Here is a 22,553-nt window from a genome sequence, read left to right on the forward strand (position 1 = left end):
CTTGGCCACACAGCAAGTGAACGACACAGCTGGGACCCAAAGCCACCTCTTCGGACCCTGCAGCACCCTTCCCAGAAGCCACGTAGGGAGAGTACCAATCCAAAACCAAACCCGTTGCCGTCAATTCTGACTCATAGTGACGTTATAGGACAAAGTAGAGCTGCCCCAAAGGGTTTCCAAAGAGCAGCTGGTGGATTCAAACTGTCGATCTTCTGATTAGCAGCCGAACTCTTAGCCACTCCACCATCAGGGCTCCAGGGAGAGTACAGGGTGGCCCAAAAGTGGGGCCACTCTGGTTTTGAATCCCGACTCACTAGCTGGGTGGCCTTGGGCAACTTACTTCACCTCTCTGAACCTCAGTTTTCTCATCTGTAAAATGGGACAAAAAACCACACACCAGCAGGGCTGTTACAAGGTTTAAATTATATAATGTATGTTGGGCACCCTCTCAACACGCGGCACAGAGCGCTTAACAAAGTATTATGTCTCTTCTCCTGGGTCTTTAATAAGCCTTCACCATCTCCATGTGCCTAGAAAGAGAGAGTTAAGGTAGTGTGTAGTGTGCATGTACATGCATGTGTGTGCACGTGTGTGCATGGGTGAGGGTGTGTGCGTGTGTGCATGTGTGTGTGCACACTGAGCCTGCATGAATGTAAGTGTATGCATCTGTGCACATATAAGCATAAATGTGGATGTGTGTGTGTATGTACACACGTGTGTACATATGCGAGTGCACTGTGTGTGCATAAGCACGCAGGAGTGTGTGTGCCTGTGTACGTGTGTGAGTGTGCATGGATGTGGGTGTGTTGGGCTGGAGGATTGAGTTGGAGATACTTTGCGTTATCTTAGGAAATGATTTGCAAGGAGTGAACACCCTCACTCAGGTCTGGGGCAGTAGCAACACCTTGGTGGACACTGTGCCCCATTCCTGCCCAGGGCCGGAGAGAGAGGGGTGCTGAGATTACAGAGGGACCCAGCTGTCTCCCACCGCCTCCTCTTCTGGCTCCTGCTTCCATCGGAGCAGCTTGGTTCTGCCCCGTGCCCACCTAGATACAAAGTTCAGCCTTTCTTCAAGTCGCCCCCACATGACCCCCGAGTGCAATGGCATTAGTGAGCGTGTAGACTTGATGGAAGTTTCATGGAGGGGACAGAGGAAGGGTGCTTACATCACACATGTCACAGCAAACTGCCTAGAGTCCTCTCAGGAAAGTCTCCTCTTCACAGATCCTTCTCAGCTGCAGGCCCACCAAAAGCGGCAAGTGCCCTCTGCGAATCTTCAGTAATGTCTCCCGTGAAGGGAGCTCTACAAGGAGGGCCTTCACCCCTAAACACAGCCTCCGCCAGTCCCTGTGCTCGCCCACAAGCCCTTTGGTGACAGGACTCAGCTTCCTTAGGAGTTGTTAAGCAACCAAGACAGTTAAAGAGAGCCTTCTTTTCCCTCGCACTGGCCTCGGCATGCACTGCTTCACCCTGCTCACAGCTCCCAGGAAATGAGGTTGGGATTTTGTGGTCCTTCACTGCCTATTCTAATTTGGACAGAAAAAAAATATTTCACTTTCCAGAGACACTTGTTTTATCCTCTGGGTCCTCGTTCCGAGGCAGCTTCCTCCACACACCCACACACATGCCTCCAGCCCCACTGGGCCCACCACCCCCGGTGCCACCTGCCCTCTGCCCTCAGCCAGCCGTGCCCCCTCCCGCCTGCCTGCCCACAGGAGCCACCACCCTCACCCTTTTCATGAAATTACACTTTTCTTTTCCTGCCATGTTGTCGGTTCTTTCTTATCTCTTCCTGAGGGGTTTTGTTTTGGTTTGTGTTTCATTTTGTTTTCCTTTCTCTTTTCTTTCCAATGTGTCTGCTTCCTCTCCCTGGACCACCTTGCCACATTTATTGCTCAACGACCTCATATCAGGGACCTACTATGTCCTTGTCCTTGGCTGGGGATGGCAATGTTGGGGATGGAGGGAACGAAGAGGAAGAATTAAAAAAAGAAGAAGGAGAAGCCACAGTCCTTGCCCTCACAGGACCCCCTCATGGTGGATGGAAGCAACCGTATAGACAGATATTTGTTGTAATAACCATCACTAATTGGCTGTTTACTCAGTGCCCCAGAAACTGATCTGAGTGCATTGCCTAAATCAACGCGTTTAGCCCTCACCAGCACCCTAGGAAGCAGGCACTATGCCCATCCCTGTGTTAGATGAGGAAGCTGAGGCACAGAGAGGTGATATAACTCACTCAAACTTACACAGCTAATGAATGCCAGAGCCAGATTCAAATCCAGGCAACGGAGCTCCACGACAGCACTATATGTGGCACATCACCTCTCAGTGCACCCCGAGTGCCCCAAAGTGCAGAAAGGGGAGCTAATAGCTTTGCCTAGGGAAGTCAGAGAAGGCTCCACAGAAGTGGGGGACTTCGAGATGGGCTTTGATGGATGGATAGAAGTTTGCTGAGTAAAGAAGTGCAGGAAAGACATTCCAGTAAGAAAGCTCCGTATGCCAAAAGCCAGAGCATGAAAGGAGGTGCTTCTATGTCATGGGGAGTTGCCTGTGGAGTGAGGGGGGCATGGAGAACAAGCGCATGAGGCTGGCAGGCAGGCAGGGGCCAAGTCACACAGGGCCTGTGTGCCAAGGGCAGGTGTTTGGGTTTGGTCCTGAAGGCAGTGGGGAGCCCCTGGAGGGCTGTGAACTGGGCAGTGGCTTGCTCTCGCCCCTCCCCCATCTTTAGTATTATTGTGAAGCAACCCAACCCTGAGCCTGTGTCCACAAAAGCCCCTCTCCCCTGGACTGCTCTCTCACCTCCCCCTGCACCCTCCAGGCTCACGGCCATGCTGTTCTCTCTCCCCCGACCCTCCGTGTTCCGCAGGGGCCGTGAGGGCCTCGAGCATCTTCCCTATCCTGAGCGTGATTCTGCTTTTCATGGGTGGACTCTGCATCGCAGCCAGCGAGTTCTACAAGACTCGACACAACATCATCCTGAGTGCCGGCATCTTCTTCGTGTCCGCAGGTAATGGGCACAGGGAGCTCAGTGGCCGGGAGGACCGGCAGAGGGCGAAAGAAGGGCAGGGAGAAGGGGAAGCTCCAGGCCTCCCAACAGGTCATGCCCGGGAGGAAGGGGGTGTTCGGGATCCTCCCCATAGCCGCACTGAGCCCCCCACTTCAGGAACACTCCTGACCCCAGCCCTTGGCCCAACGTCCCATCTTCCTCCCACCACTTGGAAAAGGGCCAAAATCGTAGGTCCTTCTCGGGCCCATCCCCACCTTCCCTCTCCCTCCAAGGAAGAGGAAACCTACAAAGCGGCTGCAAGGGGAAACTCAGAGCAGGGACAGCCAGGTGGGCCCCTTTGAGATGCCTGGCTCCACCCTAGAAACCAAGGAAGAGCTCTCCCCCGCACTGTCCCGCCCAGGTAGGAGCAGGCCAGCACCCAAAACCAGATTTCTGATCCCAGTTACGTGACAAGTCACACTTGCCTCAGACGTCAGAAAAGAACATGGGCTATATAATACGAGTCACTTAGTAAGAAAGGCGAACATTTAAGTAACCCTCACAGCATCCCAGACTCTCAGGGCATCCACATGCATTCACTCATTTAACCCTCTCCTTAAAAAAAAAAAAAATTTTTTTTTTTTTTTTGGCCTAGGAGCCCTGGTGGCATAGTGGTTAAAGCATGCTGCTGCTAAACGAAAGGTTGGCTGTTGGAATCCACCGGCTGCCTCTTAGGAGAAAGATGTGGCAGTGTGCTTCCGTAAAGATTACTGCCTTGGAAACCCTGTGGGGCAGTTGTACTCTGTCCTTTAAGGTCACTATGAGTCGAAATCGACTTGACAGCAACGCACTTGGGCTTTTGGGTTTTCAGGTTTTTTATGGCCCTACAGGAGTAAGTCCTAACATTATCCCCATTTTACAGATCCGGAAATGCAGACTGAGGCTAAGCTAACTTGCCAAAGGCCACACACACACACACACACACACACACACACAGCTGTCACAGGGTGGATCCAGGTGATTTGGCTCCAGGTTCAAACACCTATGCAATTTGAGCAAGTTACTTAACCTCTCTGTGCTTCTGTTTCCACTTCTATAAGCTGCTTGAAAAGCACTCAGCACAGTGAAGGCAGAGAGCAAATGCTTAATAAACAATGTTGTTGTTGTGTGCCATTGAGTCAGCTCTGACTCACAACGACCCCATAGGACAGAGCAGAACTGCTCCATAGGGTTTCCTAGGCCCTGGTGGCACAGTGGTTAAAGCGCTCAACTGCAAAGCAAAAGGTCAGTGGTTCAACACCACCCAAGGCTCTGTGGGAGAAAAACTTGGCAGTCTGATTCCGTAAAGATTTACCTCCTTGTCAACCCTATAGAGTCACTATGAGTTGGAATTGACTCAACGGCAGTGGGTTTGGGTTTTTTGTTTGTTTGTTTTTAATCTTTATGAGAAATGATTGCCAAGTCTTTTCTCCCGAGGATCGGCTGGTGGGTTCAAACCACCAACCTTTCAGTTAGCAGCCAAGCGCTTAACCGTTACACCACCAGCACTCCTCAATAAATAATAGCTATTATCATTTTTCCTTGACATGCCTATTACTACTCAGTACATTGTAGAATGCCTCTCTCCTCTCTCCCCTCTTCCCTTTGTGGCTCCCTCTAAATGAAACGGTAAAATAAATTGAAGGTGAGGCATGTCCCTGCGGCTCTGTGCCAGCCCTTCTGTTCACCATGAGCACACTGGACAGGGAAGGCCCATTGCTCCCCCACCCCTTGGCCCCGCCCAGTGCCTGGTGTCCTCCCCAGACGCTAACCGGCCTTCTCCCCTCCCTCCCCCTACCCTCCGTGCCCACCTTGTGCCTCGCAGGTCTGAGTAACATCATCGGCATTATAGTGTACATATCTGCCAATGCCGGGGACCCCTCCAAGAGCGACTCCAAAAAGAACAGTTACTCGTACGGCTGGTCCTTCTACTTCGGGGCCCTGTCTTTCATCATCGCCGAGATGGTCGGAGTGCTGGCCGTCCACATGTTTATCGATCGGCACAAACAGCTGCGGGCCACCGCCCGCGCCACGGACTACCTCCAGGCCTCCGCCATCACCCGCATCCCCAGCTACCGCTACCGCTACCAGCGCCGCAGCCGCTCCAGCTCCCGCTCCACCGAGCCCTCACACTCCAGGGATGCCTCCCCCGTGGGCATCAAGGGCTTCAACACCCTGCCGTCCACGGAGATCTCCATGTACACCCTCAGCAGGGACCCCCTGAAGGCCGCCACCACGCCCACGGCCACCTACAACTCCGACAGGGATAACAGCTTCCTCCAAGTTCACAACTGTATCCAGAAGGAGAACAAGGACTCTCTCCACACTAACACAGCCAACCGCCGGACCACCCCCGTATGAAGCCCGCCCGCTGCCCCGCCGGTGCCGCGCCCGCGCCCGCGCCCTCCGGGTGGTGGCCCCGCGCCCTCCGGGTGGTGGCCCGGGCTGAGCCGGGGAGGAGGCGCGTGGCCTGCGGGGAGGGAGGCCAGAGGGTGGGGGGGACGGCGGGGAAGGGGGAAACCAAACCATCCACGGGCAAACCTTCCAAAAGCAAAAAAAAAAGCAAAAAAAAAAAAGAGAAAAACATAACAAGTAAATTAAAAAAAAAATAAAGAACAAAATATAAGAGGAACAAAGAAGCAAAACAACGACAGGAGGTGTGAAAAAAATAAACAAACGAGGGAAGAAAAACAAACTTAAAAAAAAGCCAGAGGGATAAAAAAAATTAAAAATAGAAAATAAATCTAAAAGAAAATGCATGATTTCCCATGTACCATTATTTTAACATTTAATAAAAACCAATTTAAATGAAAAAATAAAAGGGAACTAAGATAACGTTAAAGCAAAAAAAAGAAAAAAAATGAGAAGGAACAGAAAGAAAGAGAGACGTTCTTTGTATTTATCAGGGTTTTCTGTTACTATTGCTTTGGGGTTTTGGGGTTTTTTTTCAATGTGGGGAGAATTACTTTTCTGTTCTCTTTAACCCCAAGCGGGCTCTGCCTCCCTGGGAGAGTGGGGGGGTGGAGACTCAGGGGCGCTGGGGTCAGGTGGGCCTCTGGTCACTGCCAGGTCCCTAGAGCCCGGGGTGGGTGCCCCAGGAACGCTGGGCATGAGCAGTGGCTCCCGAGCCGGCTCCACGTAGCATTGATGGGGCGTTGTAGGCCTCCAGGTGACCCAAGAGTCCTTGGTCCCTCCTGTCCCTAAGGTGCCTGGAGGGGGTACACTTGGGGCTTGCCCAGCCCCTAGCTTCCCAGTCCTTAATGGTCCTTAACCCACTGTGATGACTTCCTAGGCCTTGAGGGAAGGGAAGGAGAGGGGATGGCTGCTGGTGGCTTACCGAGATGCCCGGAAACCCCCGAAATCCTCAGGGTGAGCCTCTTGAGGTCACCGTCCCCAAGTCCCTGTCCTTGGGGTCAGGAGACACCCACCCCCCCCAGGGGGCATAAAGCAGCTCTCCCTCCTCACCCCTCACCTCAGGGCCACCCAGTGACCCTGGGGCGATTGTGGACCCCCAGACTCACAGGCCCCCAGGTCCCCTGGGAAGGGGGTTCTCTGACCCTTTGGGGGTCCTTGGACTCGCGGATGCCCTCTTGGGGCCCTGCGGGTCCAACAATGACACAGCAAAAAGGTTTCTTTTTACAAAAGAAAAAGGAAAAACAAGTGGTGATTTTTTTTTTAATAAAAAAACCACAGAGTATAAATAAATGTAAATATATAAGTGGACTTACTTGCAAGAAAACCAGATAGTATTTTTATTTTAATTCTTTTCCAGCTTTAAACTGTGAAAAAAAAAATGGGGTGGGGTGGGGGACTAAAAATTTAGCAGGGAACCTGTAAAGAAAAAAAAAAGAGAAAACAAATATACAAATCCATTTAAATAAAAAATAAAAAACCATTGTGAGAGATCAGAGCTGGGCTCAAAGCAGGAGGGAGAGGAGAAAAGGCCCCAGCCAGCAGAAGGGAGTTTTCTGTGATGGGAACATCTCTTCCTTATACAAGGAAGGTGCTGCTAACGTGGAAGAGAGAGGGAATCACCACAGAGACTCAGGTCTACATGAAGGAGACCACGTACCCCAACTCACACACACACAAACACACACACACACATATACACACTTACATAAACATGCACTCACTCACGCACAGAGTCCTCTCAGCCTAGTGCTACAGTCACTCACAGGGATACACTCCCGCTCAAAGCCCTTCCATTCCCTTACAGAGGCATGGTTCAAAGAAAACTTACCCACACTCTGCAAAGCCATGGACAACAACTCCATATTGGCCTTCGTGCTTACTTGTACCCTCCCCACACCACGTGCATACACACACACACACACACACACACACGCTCCATGCTCGCCTGCACAGACAGGGCACCAGTCTTGAACCCAGGACTAGATCCTACAATTCTTTGCTACATGGCCATTCTGGGCCTCAGTTTCCCCCTGTGTAAACTTGTGGATGGACCCAGATGAACTCCAAAGGCCAGGTCTTGTTCTGTGTCTATGACTTCTAAGATTTGTCACCTGCCGGGGAGAAATGCAAGGATGACCAACACCCCTGCCATCTAGCCCCTAGACACTGAGAACATTCCCACATGGTCATTCAGCCTCTCAGATACACACACACACACACACACACACACATCCCATATGCCTCCTCACTGTGCTCCCTAGCCCCTGCCCCTACATCCAGTGTCAAAGCAAAAATACACTCACGTGAGCGAATGTATCCTGCTGTTCAAGCAAAGAGGGAAAAGACATCAGAGGTCTCCAAAGCTACTTTCATTTCCTTTCCCCTTTCTTTAATGTCATAGCCCAGTCATAGTGAAAGAGACCTCCATGAGATTAAAGGTCCCCCACCAGGCATCTCCCACTGTCTTTGGGGTCAAAGAAAGAGGGGATCCCAATGTAAGCTTGGGAGTGATTAAGGCTGAGGGGACAGAAAGGAGAGTTTTGGCAAAGTTTAGTTCCAGAGTGAAGATCAACCCTAAAAGTTAAAGTTACACCCCAGACTAAAGTCTAAAGACTAAAGTCTGGGGCGTTCTGGACTTCTCTCCCTTCTTTCCAAGGGTGAAGAGGGCCAGTTCAGACTGAGAGAATTCCAACAGTTTCCCCAAGCTAGAAAGTTCAGACCAGTCTGCGTGTCATTCAGCTGAAGGTGACCACCTTGGCCGCCTCCACCAGCATCTCTCTCTTGGTTTGCCCATCCTGGACCCTGGCCTTGCTGAGGTTTTCAAGTTCAGCTCTCTGGGGAGATCCTGGCTTTGTTCATTCCCGCTACCTTTCCCGGTGTCCTTGGTCTGGGAAAGGAAATTTCTCTTCCCAGGTCAGCAGCAGCTGGAGCACTGACACCTAGCCTGAGCGACAAGGCAGGACATCAGCCAGCCCAGCCCGGAAGTCCCCGGGGCCACAAGGCTGAGGGCAGAGCACTCTGGGCAGAAATCTATCCTTTCCCCCACTCCAGCCTTACCCACTGCTCCTCTGGATTCCTACCTGAATGAATCACAGACTGGAGAAAAGGGAGAGGCCCCGAGAAAACAGCAAACGGGGCACTATCCAAAGATGAAAGTAGCCTCAGTTTTCAGTCTGGCAGAGCATTTGGGATGCAACTGTGCTTCCTTCCAGGTTGTGAGGCCTGGGTTCTGGGTCCATTTGAAGGCCATCGGGGTGCAGGGTGAGCTCCAGCATGGCGGAGAAAGGGCTAGGGAGCCCTGAGGGATGGAGGCAGCCCGAGATAGCAAGGGCACTGCTTCCCAGGGTGGATGATTGCTCACGTCCAGCTCAAATCAGTTCAAGAAACCAACCTCCATTTTATTTTCTTGGTGGGTTCTTTTTTTTTTCAGACTGTTAACAGAAAAAAATTTTAAAAAGCAGAAACCTAAAAAAAAAAAAATCCTGGTACATGAAATAAAGATTTTTTTTATAGCTTGGTCCTCACTTCGGTGGATTTTTTAAATTGCTTTCCCAACTCACAGCATCCCATTTCAGACAATCTGAAAGCTACAGGTTCTCAGAACTGGGGAGCAGGGCTTGAAAGCCATGCAATAGAGTGTCCCTACTCTCAAGGTCATGAATTTCCTCTTCAATATTACTTGCTGATACTTACACACCTCCAGTGACAAGGGGCTCACCCCTGCCGTAGGTAGCCTGGACCCTGCTGGGCAGCACACCTTGGCGAAAGCCTTCTCTGTATACTGAATAGCAACCCACTTTCTCCTTTGTGATCCAGAAACACTGAACAGTCTCTTCTCTTTCCAGCACAACCAGTTACCATCAAGTCAATTCCCATCATGGCGACCCCAAGTGTGTCAGAGTAGAACTGTGCTCCACAGGGTTTTAAGTGGCTGAATTTTCAGAAATAGTCACCAGGCCTTTCTTCCAAGGGGCTTCTGGGTAGACTCGAACCTCCTGCCTGTCGGTTAGCAGCCAAGTGTGTTAACCGTTTGCATCTTCCAGGGACACCTTCAGTATTTGAAGATGGTGAGCATGACATCTTTGAGTTTTCTCTCTTAAAATAGGCCAGCGCTACTCATTTGTAGGACCAAGGGCTGGGTACCCTTCATCATCCCAATCACACTCCAGGGTTTCAATTTTCCCGTGAAAGTATGCAGGCTGGAATGGACATGACCCTGTGGTGTGTACTCAGAGGACTCTCTGCAGCGGGTTCCTCCTCAGAGGGGACTGTGTGCTGGGAGATGAGTGGGGAAGCTCTATCCAGGGCCCCTGGGACTCTCTTAACTTGAAGAGATGGGAAGGGCAAGATGGAATGTTAACAGAGGGTCTGACTCTGGACAAAGGAGAAAGGCTCCATCTGAGGGCAGTCCAGCCCTGGTCTGAACAAACTGAAGGGCCCACCACGAGCAGGAGGGCTGTAAATGCCTCTCGGAATGCATTAAACACATTTAATGTAGTTCCCATTAATGTTTTACAACTATCATCCTGTCTTTGGTACTCAGTGCTGTCCTAACAGAAATACTACAGGTGGGTGACTTCGAAGTACAGAAATTTATTTCCTCACTGTTCTGGAGGCTGAAAGTCCAAATCAGGGTTTCAGCTGTGCTGGTTCCTTCCATGGCCTCACTCCTAGTTTCTGGCCTCTGCCGGAGATCCTTGGTGCTCCTTTGCTTGTAGCCAAGCCCTCAGGTGGTGTCCGTCTTTGCCCTGCATGTGTCTCTATGTCTATTCTGCTCTTTTTATAGCTCAGAAGTGATTAGGTTTAGGACCCACCCCACTGTGGTATGATCTCATTAACATTACAAAGAAATATCCTGTTTCCGAGCTGGGTCCCAACCACAGGTACAGGGGCCAAGAGTTCAACACGTACTTTTTGGGAAACACGATTCACTCCATAACAGATACCAAATAGGATGGGAGAAAAGCAGGTATTTCAAGGTCAAATCAAGATTTAAAAAGCAAACCAAAAGTACTCATTGATTAGCAAATGGTAAAATGCTTCCTCTTCTCCTCCCTCTGATGCCTTCCTATACCCCCCTTCCCTATGTCCTTGACCCAGAAGGGCAGGTATAAGCTCATAACTGATGCCATGACAAGTAAGACAAAGGGAAAGCAGGACCAGAGCTTGTTAAAATGAAGGCATTATGATACATTTCTCTGAAAAAAGAAAAAGCTCTCACCCCACCTACTGATATCCATCATGGCATACCAAATACACACTGGGATCTCATTCCTTAAAATGACTGGGATTTACTGGCCTGGTGGTTTTCATATTTTCACAGGGAGAGCCAGAGGAGTGATCTATGAGGAGCACGAGTCACCTTTGAAATAGCCATGATAACGCGCAGTGATGGTGGACTAGGGAGGGTCCCAGATACCAAGGCCCCAATCCTGACACCACCACCGCCACTGGTTGCCGTCGAGTCAATTCCAACCCATATACCTGTGTGACCCCATGTGTGTCAGCGTAGAACTATACTCCACAGGGTTTTCAGTGGCTGATTTTTTGGAAGTAGATCACCAGGTACCTCTGGGTAGTCTCAAATCTCCAACCGCTCGGTTAGCAACCAAATGCATTAGCCATTTCCTCCATCCAGAGACTCCAATCCTGATGCAAACCAGGGGTCCTTTATGAAATGGAGATTTGGGGAGAGAACACACTAAGACTGGAGGAAGAACTTGTTCAGCCCTCCCTGGGGCTCAAGAGAAAAAGAGGTGACGTGCAAATGAAACTGAAGGACACGCAGACCTAAGAGCAAGGTCAGCCCCACACCATGAGGTCCCCAGAAAACTGCCCTCTAAAACTGACCAGGGTTCAGAACTCTGTGCTTGATACTGCCCAAGTCCCTGGGTGCCATACCACCAAGTCGCACGTAAATCTCAAGCATTTCCCTCTCTAGGCTCACCCCTAACATTTGAAGGGCCCAGGGCAAAAGTACAAACAGAGGCCCACATACCGTGTGTCTAAATATTTAACAGCTAAAAATCAGACTAACAAACTTAAAAATATATTCAGTCTCTCCTGGCAAACACATTTTCATAATGATCGAAAATGGTAGACTCTAGTTTAGAATTCTCAACCTCCTCAAATTCTGCACCTGGAAGTGGTAGCCTGGGGTCAGCCCACCCTGAAGCCCTCGACCCTAGCTCCCAGCCCACAGCCCGCCCTCCCCTCCCACCTCCAGCTCCAGTGCACACAGGAGGGTCTGTCCCCACACAGGCCTGCCAATCCAAGTTCTATCTAGAGCCACCAGATCAGCCACTTCTTGGCTACCCTTGAGCCTAGGGGTAACCCAGCCCCCCTCAGGAGGACGAACCATGGAAAGACACATGCCCTGGACTCAGGCTCGGGGTGCTTTGGGCAAGAAGTGTAGAATGGCAGGTATCAGAGTAAGACCTCCAAGAGGGGAGAGGCTCAGGGTGAGCGTGTCCCCTTAGCCTGTGGAACCCTCCTACAATGGGGAGGGGCATGGTCTGAGGGAGGCCAGACAGGGTCCCTAAAGCCCAGGGCCCGAGGCAGGGCAGCACTGACCCTCTGGCCTGTGAACGTAGACTTCAACCCTCAGGGCCAACCTAAGGGCCCTGACTTCCAGATGGTCAGATTAGGGGCCAGGGAGCTGGGAGGTCCTATCCCTTCACAGGAAAAAAAAAAGGGGGAGGCACAATTGAAGCCCAGAGAGGGCAGGCCACTTGTCCATACTTGAACAGCAAATTGATTTCAAGCAGACTCCTCCGCAGCCCTCAGCTACCCGCTGCAGCATTTCTTCTCCTTCCTCCTTTTCTGCTTTCCTCCCTGCAGTAGTGCTGACCTCGCCAAACTCCAAAAACCCTGGGAGTGTCTCTAGGGGGAGGGGGAAGGCGGCTGTCTCTGTGAGTGTCTAGACCTGCCTAACAAGGAGCATCAGTTTGGACTGGCTTCCAAGCCACGCTGACAAAGCTGGTGGGGAGCCAATGACTGCCTACTCCCTTGTGCCCAGGCTTTCAGAAGACATGTCTCTGGGTCAGCTTATAAACACTTCTCCCAGTCAGAGAAACCCTCCCCTGCCTGCTTTCCCTGCCATGGGCTGTCCCAGACATAAACCCATGAGCCAACTGTGTGCATCAATTCCCAAATTCGTGATCAGTGACGCCACGTTGGCAACTTGAGATGAGCCACAGTGGGAGTATTTACACCATGGAAATAGGCAAATGCTACAAATTAGCACTTTTTTTTTTTAAAAAAACAAGAAGCCAGTTGTTAAAACATTTACCAGCACAGCACCACATAAACCTGTACGTCTGGTGTGTGCAAGGAGCCCTCATGGCACAGTGGTTAAGCGCTCAGCCGCTAACTGAAAGGTCAGCAGTTTGAGGCCACCAGCCTCTCCACAGGAGAAAGGTGTGGCAGTCTGCTTCCGTAAAGATTACAGCCTTGGAAACCCTGTGGGGCAGTTGTACTCTGTCCTATAGGATCTCTAGGAGTCAGAAACGACTCAACGGCAATGGGCATGGTATGTGCATGCAGGCTCACTCATGTACACCTTAGAGAGACACACACATCCACAGTGCATGTCCACGCATGTATTCCTGTGTGTGCACGCATGCGCATTCACACACTCACGCACACACACTTCTGCAACTAGATCCGCTTACACAAACATATTCCTTCAGCCAGTCAGCATTCGTAGACCACATTCCCGCTACCAGATCCTAATCTTTGACTCAAGGGTACGGAGGTGACAAGAACACGGACCTTCCTGCAGGAAGCTCCCACTAGAGACAGGGACACGGACAGGTGAACAGAGAAGTGTGTTAATGCTGCCATAGAGGTGTCAAGAGGGGGGTGAACTAACCCAGGGCAGGGCGCAGAGAGGAGGTGAGGCTGGAGCTGACACGGCAGGCCCACCACACCTATTTCTCCACAGACTTACTCTACAGGTGTTCACACATCTACGTGTCAGTAAGCACAAGTAAGTGTGGGGGTGTGCACACTAGGTTACAGGTGCATGCATCTATATGGAGCGCGTGTGTGTGTGTGTGTGTATACATACACTCAAAATATCTGTCAGAACAAAAGAACACAACAGTAGGTCAAAGGGCCCATTTTTGTCACCAGGCACAGTGGACACTGAAGCACTGAGCCCAGCCTTCCTTCTCTCTCTCTCTCTCCTCTCTCACTGTCCTCTCTTTCCTCTCTCTCCATCTCTCTCTGTCTCTCTCCTTTGTCTCCTCTCTCTCTCTCCTCTTCCCTCTCTGTCTCTCCTTTCTCTCTCATTCTCCTCTCTCTGTCTCTCTCCTCTGTCTCTTCTTTCTCTTTCTCTCTCTCCACTTCCCTCTCTCCTCTCTCACTCCTCTCTCTGTCTCTCTCTCGATCTTTCTCTTTTCAATTTCTTTCTCTCTATCTCAGTCTCTCTCTTTTCCTCTCTCCCTCTGTTTCTTGCGCCCTCATTCTCACTCTTTTCTTTCTCTCTCTCTCTCTCTCTCAGCCCTTCTCTTTTCAGTCTTTGTCTCTCACTCTCTCTCATCTCTCTCTCATCTCTCTCTCACTCTCTCAGTCTCACTTTCTCTGTCTCACTCTTTCTCTTGCTCCCTCGCTCTCTCCCACGTCTTCTCCACCTCCTCCCTCTCCCACCTCCTGACCTTCTTGGTCTCATCCCCCTCCCGTTGCTGTGGCACAACTCCAAGGGGAGTAAAAAGTAAATGGCAAGACAAACCTAGGCACCTCCCTCAGCCCCTACTGCGAGGAGAGGAGAAGGAGACAGGGCCAGGGACGGGCTTTAGCCCTCTGAGACAAGACCTGCAACGTCTGCCATGAGGAGGAGAAGGAGAAGCATCCCTCCCCATCCCATTCAATCCAGGGAATCTGGGCTGGACTGTCACAGTCCTCAAACAGCTCAAAATCTCACAAGGGAGATAAGACATGGAGACGTGAAACTGACATACCAACATCAGGCAGGCTGGAGACAGTTCTCAGAGGGTGACTCCTAGTCGGGCAGATGGGTGGGGAAAGGAAAGGGTAGAACTTGAGCTAAACCAGTCTCTCCATGTCACTCCCTCACTCAAAAATCTTCAATGGTTCCCTAGTGCCCTTATAGTAAAACCTTCAAAACCTTCCCTGATTGGGACCCTGTTTATCCGTCCTGCCATAGCAAACTGGGATTTATTGAGACTCTACAGTATGCCAGGCACTGTGAATCATATATTATTATAGCCCTGTTAAGCAGGTATGGAAACAGGCTCAGAGAGGCAGAATGGTATGGGAGTAAAGAGGGTGGGCTCTGGAGCCACATTGCCAGAGTTCAAATGCTGACTCTAGCCACTCCCTAGCAGCACAAGCTTGGGCAAGTTATCTATGCCTTGGTTTCCTCATCTGTAAAAGGGGAATAATAATAATACCACCTGCCTCATAATGTTGCCGTGTGGATTAAATGAATTAGAAGTGTTAGGACAGTGCATGACACATAGTGATGGCAAAACAAGCTCCCACTCACATAGCACTTCCTGTAATGCAGCTGCTCGGTAAATGCAGCCATGCCACCAGGACATAGTCAGAATGTGGCAGGGCTGGGCTTCAAACATAGGGGTCTCATTCTCACCCACTACTCTATCCTGTCTGCCTTGTCTACACACGTAGACCTCATGGGCGTTTCAATGGAAGGCAGAACAGGGGATGGGGTGGCAATGAGAGGGAGAATGACTTCTCCCTGGCAGCGGCACGGAAGGCTGGGGATGTGAAGGGGGTGTCAGGAAAGACTTCACAGTTCTGAGTCATGAAAGCCACTGAAACTTGGGCCATGTCCACCTCCTTCCTGGTGCTCCCTCAGCCTGGCTTCAGCCACAGAGAGTGGCACTGGCTCTCAGGATGCTGCATGACCACTCTGATGCCTTTCGTTCATTCATTCATTGCACTCCTATCGCCTACCATTTACTGTGCTCAATGCTGGGGATAGCAGCAATCAACACAGGCATGGTCCCTGCCTCCTATAACTTGTGTTCCAGAGAGGAAGAGAGAAAATTAGCAAGTTAAGGATCAAATAATCCTATTATTACAACTTTTCGTGAGTTCTGTGGAGTAAGTGCATTGGGCAATGATTTCAAAAATAATAGGGGTTGACCTCTCTTTTGGTTATCTAAAATTTAGTGGCTTAAAACAATAATAACCACCTTATTAGCTCTATAATTCCATGGGCTCAGCTGGGCAATTCTTCTGCTCACAGTTGTCTGCAGTCATCTGGAGATGTGACTGGGCTGGAATAACAAGATGGCTCATGCACGAGGCTGTAGGTGATGCTGACTGTTGGCTGAGCTGGGGTTCACCAAAGGACCTCATTTCTCTTCCCCGTAGCCTCTCCATGTGGCTTAGGCATCTCACAATATGGCGGCTGAGTTCCAAATGGCAGAAAGTGGAAGCTGCCAGTCATCTGAATGCCAAGCCTTAGAAGTCTCCACAAGTCACCTCCACCAAATTCATTGGCCAAAGCGAGACCCAAGGCTTAGCCTAGTCTCAAGAGGAGAAGAAATGGAGTCCTTGAGTACTCCTGATGAGAGTAGCGGCACGCCCATGAGAGGTGAGGACACACTGGGAGTCGTCTTTGAAGACCAGCTACCACACTGCCTTGAGATAGAGCAGTCAGGGGAGGCTTCTCTGAGATGATGATTTTAAGCCAAAATTTAAAGAGTGAGGAGGGTAAACCAGACAAAAGCAGGGTATGAGAGAGGGGGAAAGGTTCCAGGCAGACGGAATAGCATGTGCAAAGCCTCTTTTCCTGCAGGAAAGAACTTGGCTAGTGAGTAAATCTAAAAGATGACCTGAGTCGTCATGCAGGGTGAGCAAGTGAGCAAATGACAAGAGATGTGGTGAAAGAGAGCCACTAATCAGACGTGACAGAAAAAATTACCCCTGAGCCACACGAACTAGAGACTTACATCATCCTGAGACCAGAAGAACTAGATGATGGCCGGCCACAACTGATCACTTCCCTGACAGAGAACACAACAGAGAACTTCTGAGGGAGCAGGAGAACAGTGGGATGCAGACCCCAAATTCTCATAAAAAGACCAGACTTAATGGTCTGACTGAGACTAGAAGAATCCCGGTGGTCGTGGTCCCTAAACCTTCTGTTGGCCCAGGACAGGAACCATTCCCGAAGACTACTCATCAGACATGGAAGGGACTGGACAATTGGCTGGAGAGAGATGCTGATGAAGAGTGAGCTACTTGTATCAGGTGGACACTTGAGACTGTATTGGCATCTCCTGTCTGGAGGGGAGATGGGAGGGTAGAGAGGATTAGAAACTGACAAAAGGGTCACAAAAGGAGAGACTGGAAGAAGGCAGCGGGCTGACTCATTAGGGTGAGAGTAAATGGGAGTATGTAGTAAGGTGTATATAAGCTTACATGTGACAGACTGACTTGATTTGTAAACTTTCACTTAAAGCACAATAAAAATTATTTAAAAAAAAAAAAAATCACCCCTGAGCTTTCCATGCAAAATTCACTCAGCCAGGTAACAGGAACCCAACGTCAAGAAGGGGAGAATGTTGACTTGTCGTGGCATTGGCAAACAATGTCACAAAACAATATGTGTATTAATTGTTTAATGAGAAACTACTTTGCCTTATAAACCTTCATCTAGAGTACAATTTTTTAAAAAAAAATTTTTTTTTTAATTGAACATTAAAAAAAAATTCACCCACGCAGGCCCAGGGCTAGACACTGGTGGGGGTGAGGACACAGATACGAATAAGGCACAATTCCTTTCCTGAATCTGGCAGTTTTTTTTTAATTATTTACTTGTAATTTGCAACCTGCCCTTTTCTATTCAATTCAAAACCAACCAAACCAAGCCCGCTGCCGTGGAGTCAATTCTGACTGACAGCAACCCTATAGGACAGAGTAGAACTCCCCATAGAGTTTCCAAGGAGCACCTGGTAGATTCAAACCTTTGGTCAGCAGCCATAGCACTTAACCACTATGGCACCAGCATTTCCTCTATTCAGTTCAACCTCTATTTATTCCACTCCTTCTATGAGTGGAACAGCTTACGGTAAAAGACACATAAATAAAAAAAGCTGTTAAATGTAGAAAATCAGAACCATGGAAAGGGGAAGTAAGCAATATGACACATCCAAGCTTCCTGGCAAGTGAGACAAAAAGGGAAACATCATAAACCTATTGTCAAAGTAAACACTTCAGTCAATGGAGAAAAGAAAAAAAAATTTTAATTTCATGATCTTTGGGGAAGAGAGAAAACATACATAAAACAGCAATAGACGACACAAGGCTGAACAAAGGGAAGACTAAAAGAATGCTGCAGTCAGAACGCAAGATGAAAATCTTAGAATCCTTGCATCTCAGAGCACTCACCCTTGAGAGGCATTATGAAAGGGAGGGCAGGAGATCACTGGCAGTAGAGTTAGAAAGGCCTGTATTTGAAGCCAGCTCCGTCCTTTGCTAGCTATATGATGTGAGCAAGATACAGCCTCTCTGAGCCTTCCTTAACTGTTAAATGGGTTCAATAATCCCTACATAGGATTAACAGCTGAGATGCTTGGAGGAGACATTGAATGTGAAAGCACCTAGCACAGCGCCTGAATGTCCTAATGCTCAACAAAGTAAAAATTACTACAGCTAAAATCTACAGGCCTCTCCCTTTGTGCCAGGCTTTATTTTAAGCACTTCACATGTCGATGCTAACAGAAACATTATGACATAGATCCTATTATTATCTCATTTTAGAAATGAGGACATTGAGGCTGAGAGAGAGTAAGATACATGCCCAAGGTCATACAGCACTAATATAGTGGAGCTGGGACATGAAGCCAGGCAGTCTACATGGCTCCAGAGCACTCTGTACTAGCCTGGCTCTCTAATGGTGATCTCCTCACTCCCTTCTCTTTTTATTCACCCCTCAATACATGCCTACTCAGACACTGCTAGAGTGTTTCAGCTGGGTGATTAGGAAGCTCCCTGCTCCACAGAACCAAATTCCCTGTCCCATTGGCTCTCTTCACGCTCACCTCTTGTCTACCCTTGGCCTCTCCCCCTGTATTAGGTCTGTTCTGTGGAGCTCGTGAAAACCAGACTAAACTTTCTTCCACAAAGACAGTCCTATAGATCCAGTGCTTCTGCTGAAGGACTGACAAAGGGTTCAAGGAGATGAGACTCAAAGCTGACCATAAAGGATGGGGCAGATCCTTTCCACGGACTCCTTGAGAGCAGGGAAGGACTCACTTAACATTTGCTTGACACATGACAGGGCTCAATGATCTATCTTGTAAATTGAATAAAGGTGAATGGAATGGAATGGAATAAGTGGAATGGAATGGAACTGAGTTGAGTTGAATTGAACTGAATTAAATTGCAAGGTTGAATGGAGGGATAGATGGATGTTGGTTGGTTGGATGGATGGATGGATGGATGGATGGATGGATGGATGGATGGATGGATGGATGGATTGGTGGGTGGGTGGGTGGATGGATGGACGGACAAACAGATGGAGAGAGAAAAATGGGATGGATAGATGATTAGATGGTAAGGTGGGTGGCTGTTTAATTGGATAAATGGAAAAATGATTGGGTGTTTGGATGTCAAGATGGATGGATGGATAGATGGTGGATGGGTAAATAGGATTGCATCAGGTGACCATACCCGGTAGGGAAGTCTCGTAACGAAAGGCACAGAGGTAGGAATGACCAAGGTGTGTTTGGGAAACACTGAATAAATCCGTGTGATTAGGGCAGAGGGCTCACGCCTGGGAGAAGTAGGAAAAGAGTAAACAACTACGCTTTCCCTCCTACAGAGAAGAGTGGAGACACAGGAGAGGGTGCTGTACAAGTTGTGCGCTCGGCGGCTGCTGGAAAGAGAGGAGTTAACAGCAGAATGGCTCCCTGGCCAGCTGCGACCAGGGTGACACTGACAGATTACAGCGTGTCCTCTGCACTAATAACACTGCGGCGTCTTCCTGCCACTCCCCAGCCAGCTTCAACTTCAGTGGATCAATACCAAAAGGCACACATTGAAATTCCTCAGCCAACTCCCTCCAAGGCCTGGACCTCTAAAGCACGGAGCCGCAGAGTAGAAGGAGCCTCAGCGCTCAGCTCAGCCCCTGGACTGAGTGCTCCTTGGGGCCAGGGATGCTGACCCATTCACTTTAGCATCTCCTGTCCCGTCATAGGGCCGGTCAAGGACAGCCTGCTCCAAACGTTTGTCGAGTGAATGAATCAACCTCCCAGCCAATACGGGAGTCCTCAAAAAACATCTCTATGGCACACAGTCTCTCAGCCTTTGCTTGAATACCTCCAGCGACAGGAGGCTCTCAACCTCCCCCAAGCAGCCAGAGCCTTCCCTTGTTGGGCAGCTTTGATGATTAAAATTGTCTTCCCTATTTTTAACTAAGCTCCCCCACCCACTTTATTTGCCCATGGCCTTCTATTTGCCAATTTCTTCCTTTTCCCTGACTCACTCTCTTCCCCTACCCCAAACCACCCAATAACTCAGTCCTTACCTTCCGGAGTCTGAGGTTAGATGATTGAGGAGGGGAAGAAGAGATTTAGCATCCATTGAGCCCTTGCTCTAGGCCAGGCATGTCAGGGATCTACACGTGTTGTCTCATGTCAGTCTCATGAATGTCCTGCAGGTAGGCGTTATTACCCCCATCTCACAGATGAGGGCACTGAGGCTCAGAGAGGTTAAGTAACATGCCCAGAGTCACGCAGCCACACAGTGGCAGAGCTGCACTTAAAACCAGGTCTGTGAGCTTTCACTGTGCCATCTCAGCCCAGAAGAACATGGCATAAATGTTTCCCAAGTCCCAAGTCTGGAAAGGACCTTAACTGGCCCTTGATCCACCACCTCCAAAGGAGGCAAAGCGACATGGCCAAAGACACCAGAGCTAAGGGGCTGCCCAGATCAGGGCATCTTCTCCCACAGCTTGCTGCTTCCCTCCATTTCCCCCACCAGACTGTGGCCTCCAAACAGCATTTCTTATGGAAGGGAACCAGGGCCCCTTGGAGGAATGGCTGGTTCCAGGTCTGGGGCAGGGAAAGTACAAGATGAGACGGAAACATCTTGTTCTTCCAGGAAGCAAGGAAGTTATCAGAGACTACCTGGGCTGGTTCATGAGGCTCAGTAGCCAACCAGAAAGGGCTCCCAAAGGCCGGAGATGAGGCCATTCAAGCATCAAAAAGAATGGGAGGAAAATAAACAAACAAAAAAGAATGGGAGGACATTAAAGAACCAATACATTAATCTGAAAATGGGCTGTTAAAAAGGAGAGCTAAGAATCAAGCAAAATAATACATAGCATATGAGATGTATCATATATTATGTGTATATAAGGCCAAGCAGAGCTCTGCACGCTGCAGACACTTGTTCTGAAACGGCCCTGGCTACCTGCGGGGAAAGGTTCTAACCCCCACCCCAGGCCCTTCCAGCTCCCAACACCCTACCTGTCCTCCACAGTGAAGAAGAACAATGAACCTCTGTGAAGCTCTGGCTGGCACTGAGTCAAGCAGAGAAATGACTTGCCCAGGACCCTTGGGTGCTCACGTCCAACCTCCAGGACTCCAGAGCCCACAGCCTCCCCTGCTGCCTCTCAGCCCAGCTCCATTGGCTCAGCTCCATGTGAGGCCTGAGGGGTCAGAACGGCTCCAGGAGTCTGCGTGAGGCTTCATACAGATACTGTCCCAGCCTCGTGGGCCATCTCTCACCCTCTTAGTGCACCTCCAGCCCCACCAAACACCTGCTTGCTATGAGAACCCGCCTGTAGCCTCTCTTGTCCTCCTGGCCCCCACTCATTCTCTCACCAGGCCCCACTGGTCCACTCTTCCTCATCTCCATCCCATCACCCCCACCCCAGGCCTGCTCCATCACACACCTGCACACGCACCCCTGACGTTTCCCACCTTACTCCTCTCCCCACCCTCTAAGCTCCCCTGCCCCTTGCTCAAAACATAATTTAGTGGTAATGCTCTTCAAGCTCACAAAAACGTCAGGATTCAAGCCCCTGCAGGTGGTTCCCACACCCATGCTGTAGTTAACATGTGCTTGTTTTTTCTTACCATTGGTGCTTGTGCCTGGATGGACATCTCTGGAAGAAAACACAAGACACTGGTAAGGGTGGTCAACATCACGGGGCACCTTCCCAATCCTTTGAATTTTGTATTATGTGCCTGAAAAATCTATGTAAAATTAATGGATTGGCCTTAGTAACTACAACCATTAAAAAGCAAAAACCAACAAACAAGTTCTGGCTCCACCATTACTAGTTCTGTGACCTGGGACAACTTCTATAAGTAGTCCAAACCTCAGTTTACACATCTATAAAATGGGACATTATAAGGTGCCTGTCTTATAAGGTAGGTGATGGATGAGTACTCAGGAAGCACTTAGCACTCTGCATGGCAAACAGTCAAAAAAAACCCAAAAACCCGTTGCCATCGAGTCTATTCTGAGAAGAACTGCCCCACAAGTTTCCAATGAGCAGATGGTGGATTAGAACTGCTGGCTTTTGATAAGCAGCCATAGCTCTTAACCTCTGCACCACCGGGGCTCTGGCAAAGAGTCAGGGCTCAGTAAATGTGAGTTATGACCTTCTTCTCTTTGCCCATCTTCCCCACAAAACTCTGAGCTCCTTGCCAACAAGAACCACAATATTCAGCTACGGATCCCAGAGCTTAGGACAGCTCCTGATGTGCAATGCTCCCTAGAGTCTACGGGATACAATTCACAGTCTTCAGGGTGGTATTCAAGGCCCCTCCCTGGCTGGCCCCTGCACATCTTAGCCATCCTCCAATGCACAATACCCTTGGACACCTCCGCCCCCGTGTGTACACCCCTGACACTTTCTTTTCTTCCAACCTCGTGTTCCCTTCCTGGCCTGGCAATCCACAAACTCATCTCATCCTTCAAGCTCCTGTACACGGTTCCCTCCTCTTGCAGCCTTCCCACCACCCCAGTAGACTCAGGCACCCCCATGGCGCTTGGCACAAACCTCTCAGTCGCACATAACAAATTGTGTTGGTAGCGATTTACCTACTGTCTTGTCCTCCTCCCACCATTCTAGGAGCCCTGGGGTAGGGGGGGTGGG

At 49.8% G+C, this 22,553-nt stretch overlaps 1 protein-coding gene across 1 annotated transcript in view; it reads left to right on the forward strand.

Moving 5' to 3' along the window:
* Nucleotides 1-5,389, forward strand: part of CACNG2 (calcium voltage-gated channel auxiliary subunit gamma 2) — a 144,215-nt gene extending 138,826 nt beyond the window's left edge. The window contains exons 3-4 of the mRNA XM_064285217.1: nucleotides 2,870-3,010; nucleotides 4,854-5,389. Of these exons, the coding sequence (XP_064141287.1) occupies nucleotides 2,870-3,010; nucleotides 4,854-5,389 (677 nt within the window). The remainder of the gene's footprint in view (nucleotides 1-2,869; nucleotides 3,011-4,853) is intronic.
* The last annotated feature ends 17,164 nt before the right edge of the window (nucleotides 5,390-22,553 follow it).

Source organism: Loxodonta africana, chromosome 4 (genome assembly GCF_030014295.1).
Source record: "Loxodonta africana isolate mLoxAfr1 chromosome 4, mLoxAfr1.hap2, whole genome shotgun sequence".
Classification (NCBI taxonomy): domain Eukaryota; kingdom Metazoa; phylum Chordata; class Mammalia; order Proboscidea; family Elephantidae; genus Loxodonta; species Loxodonta africana.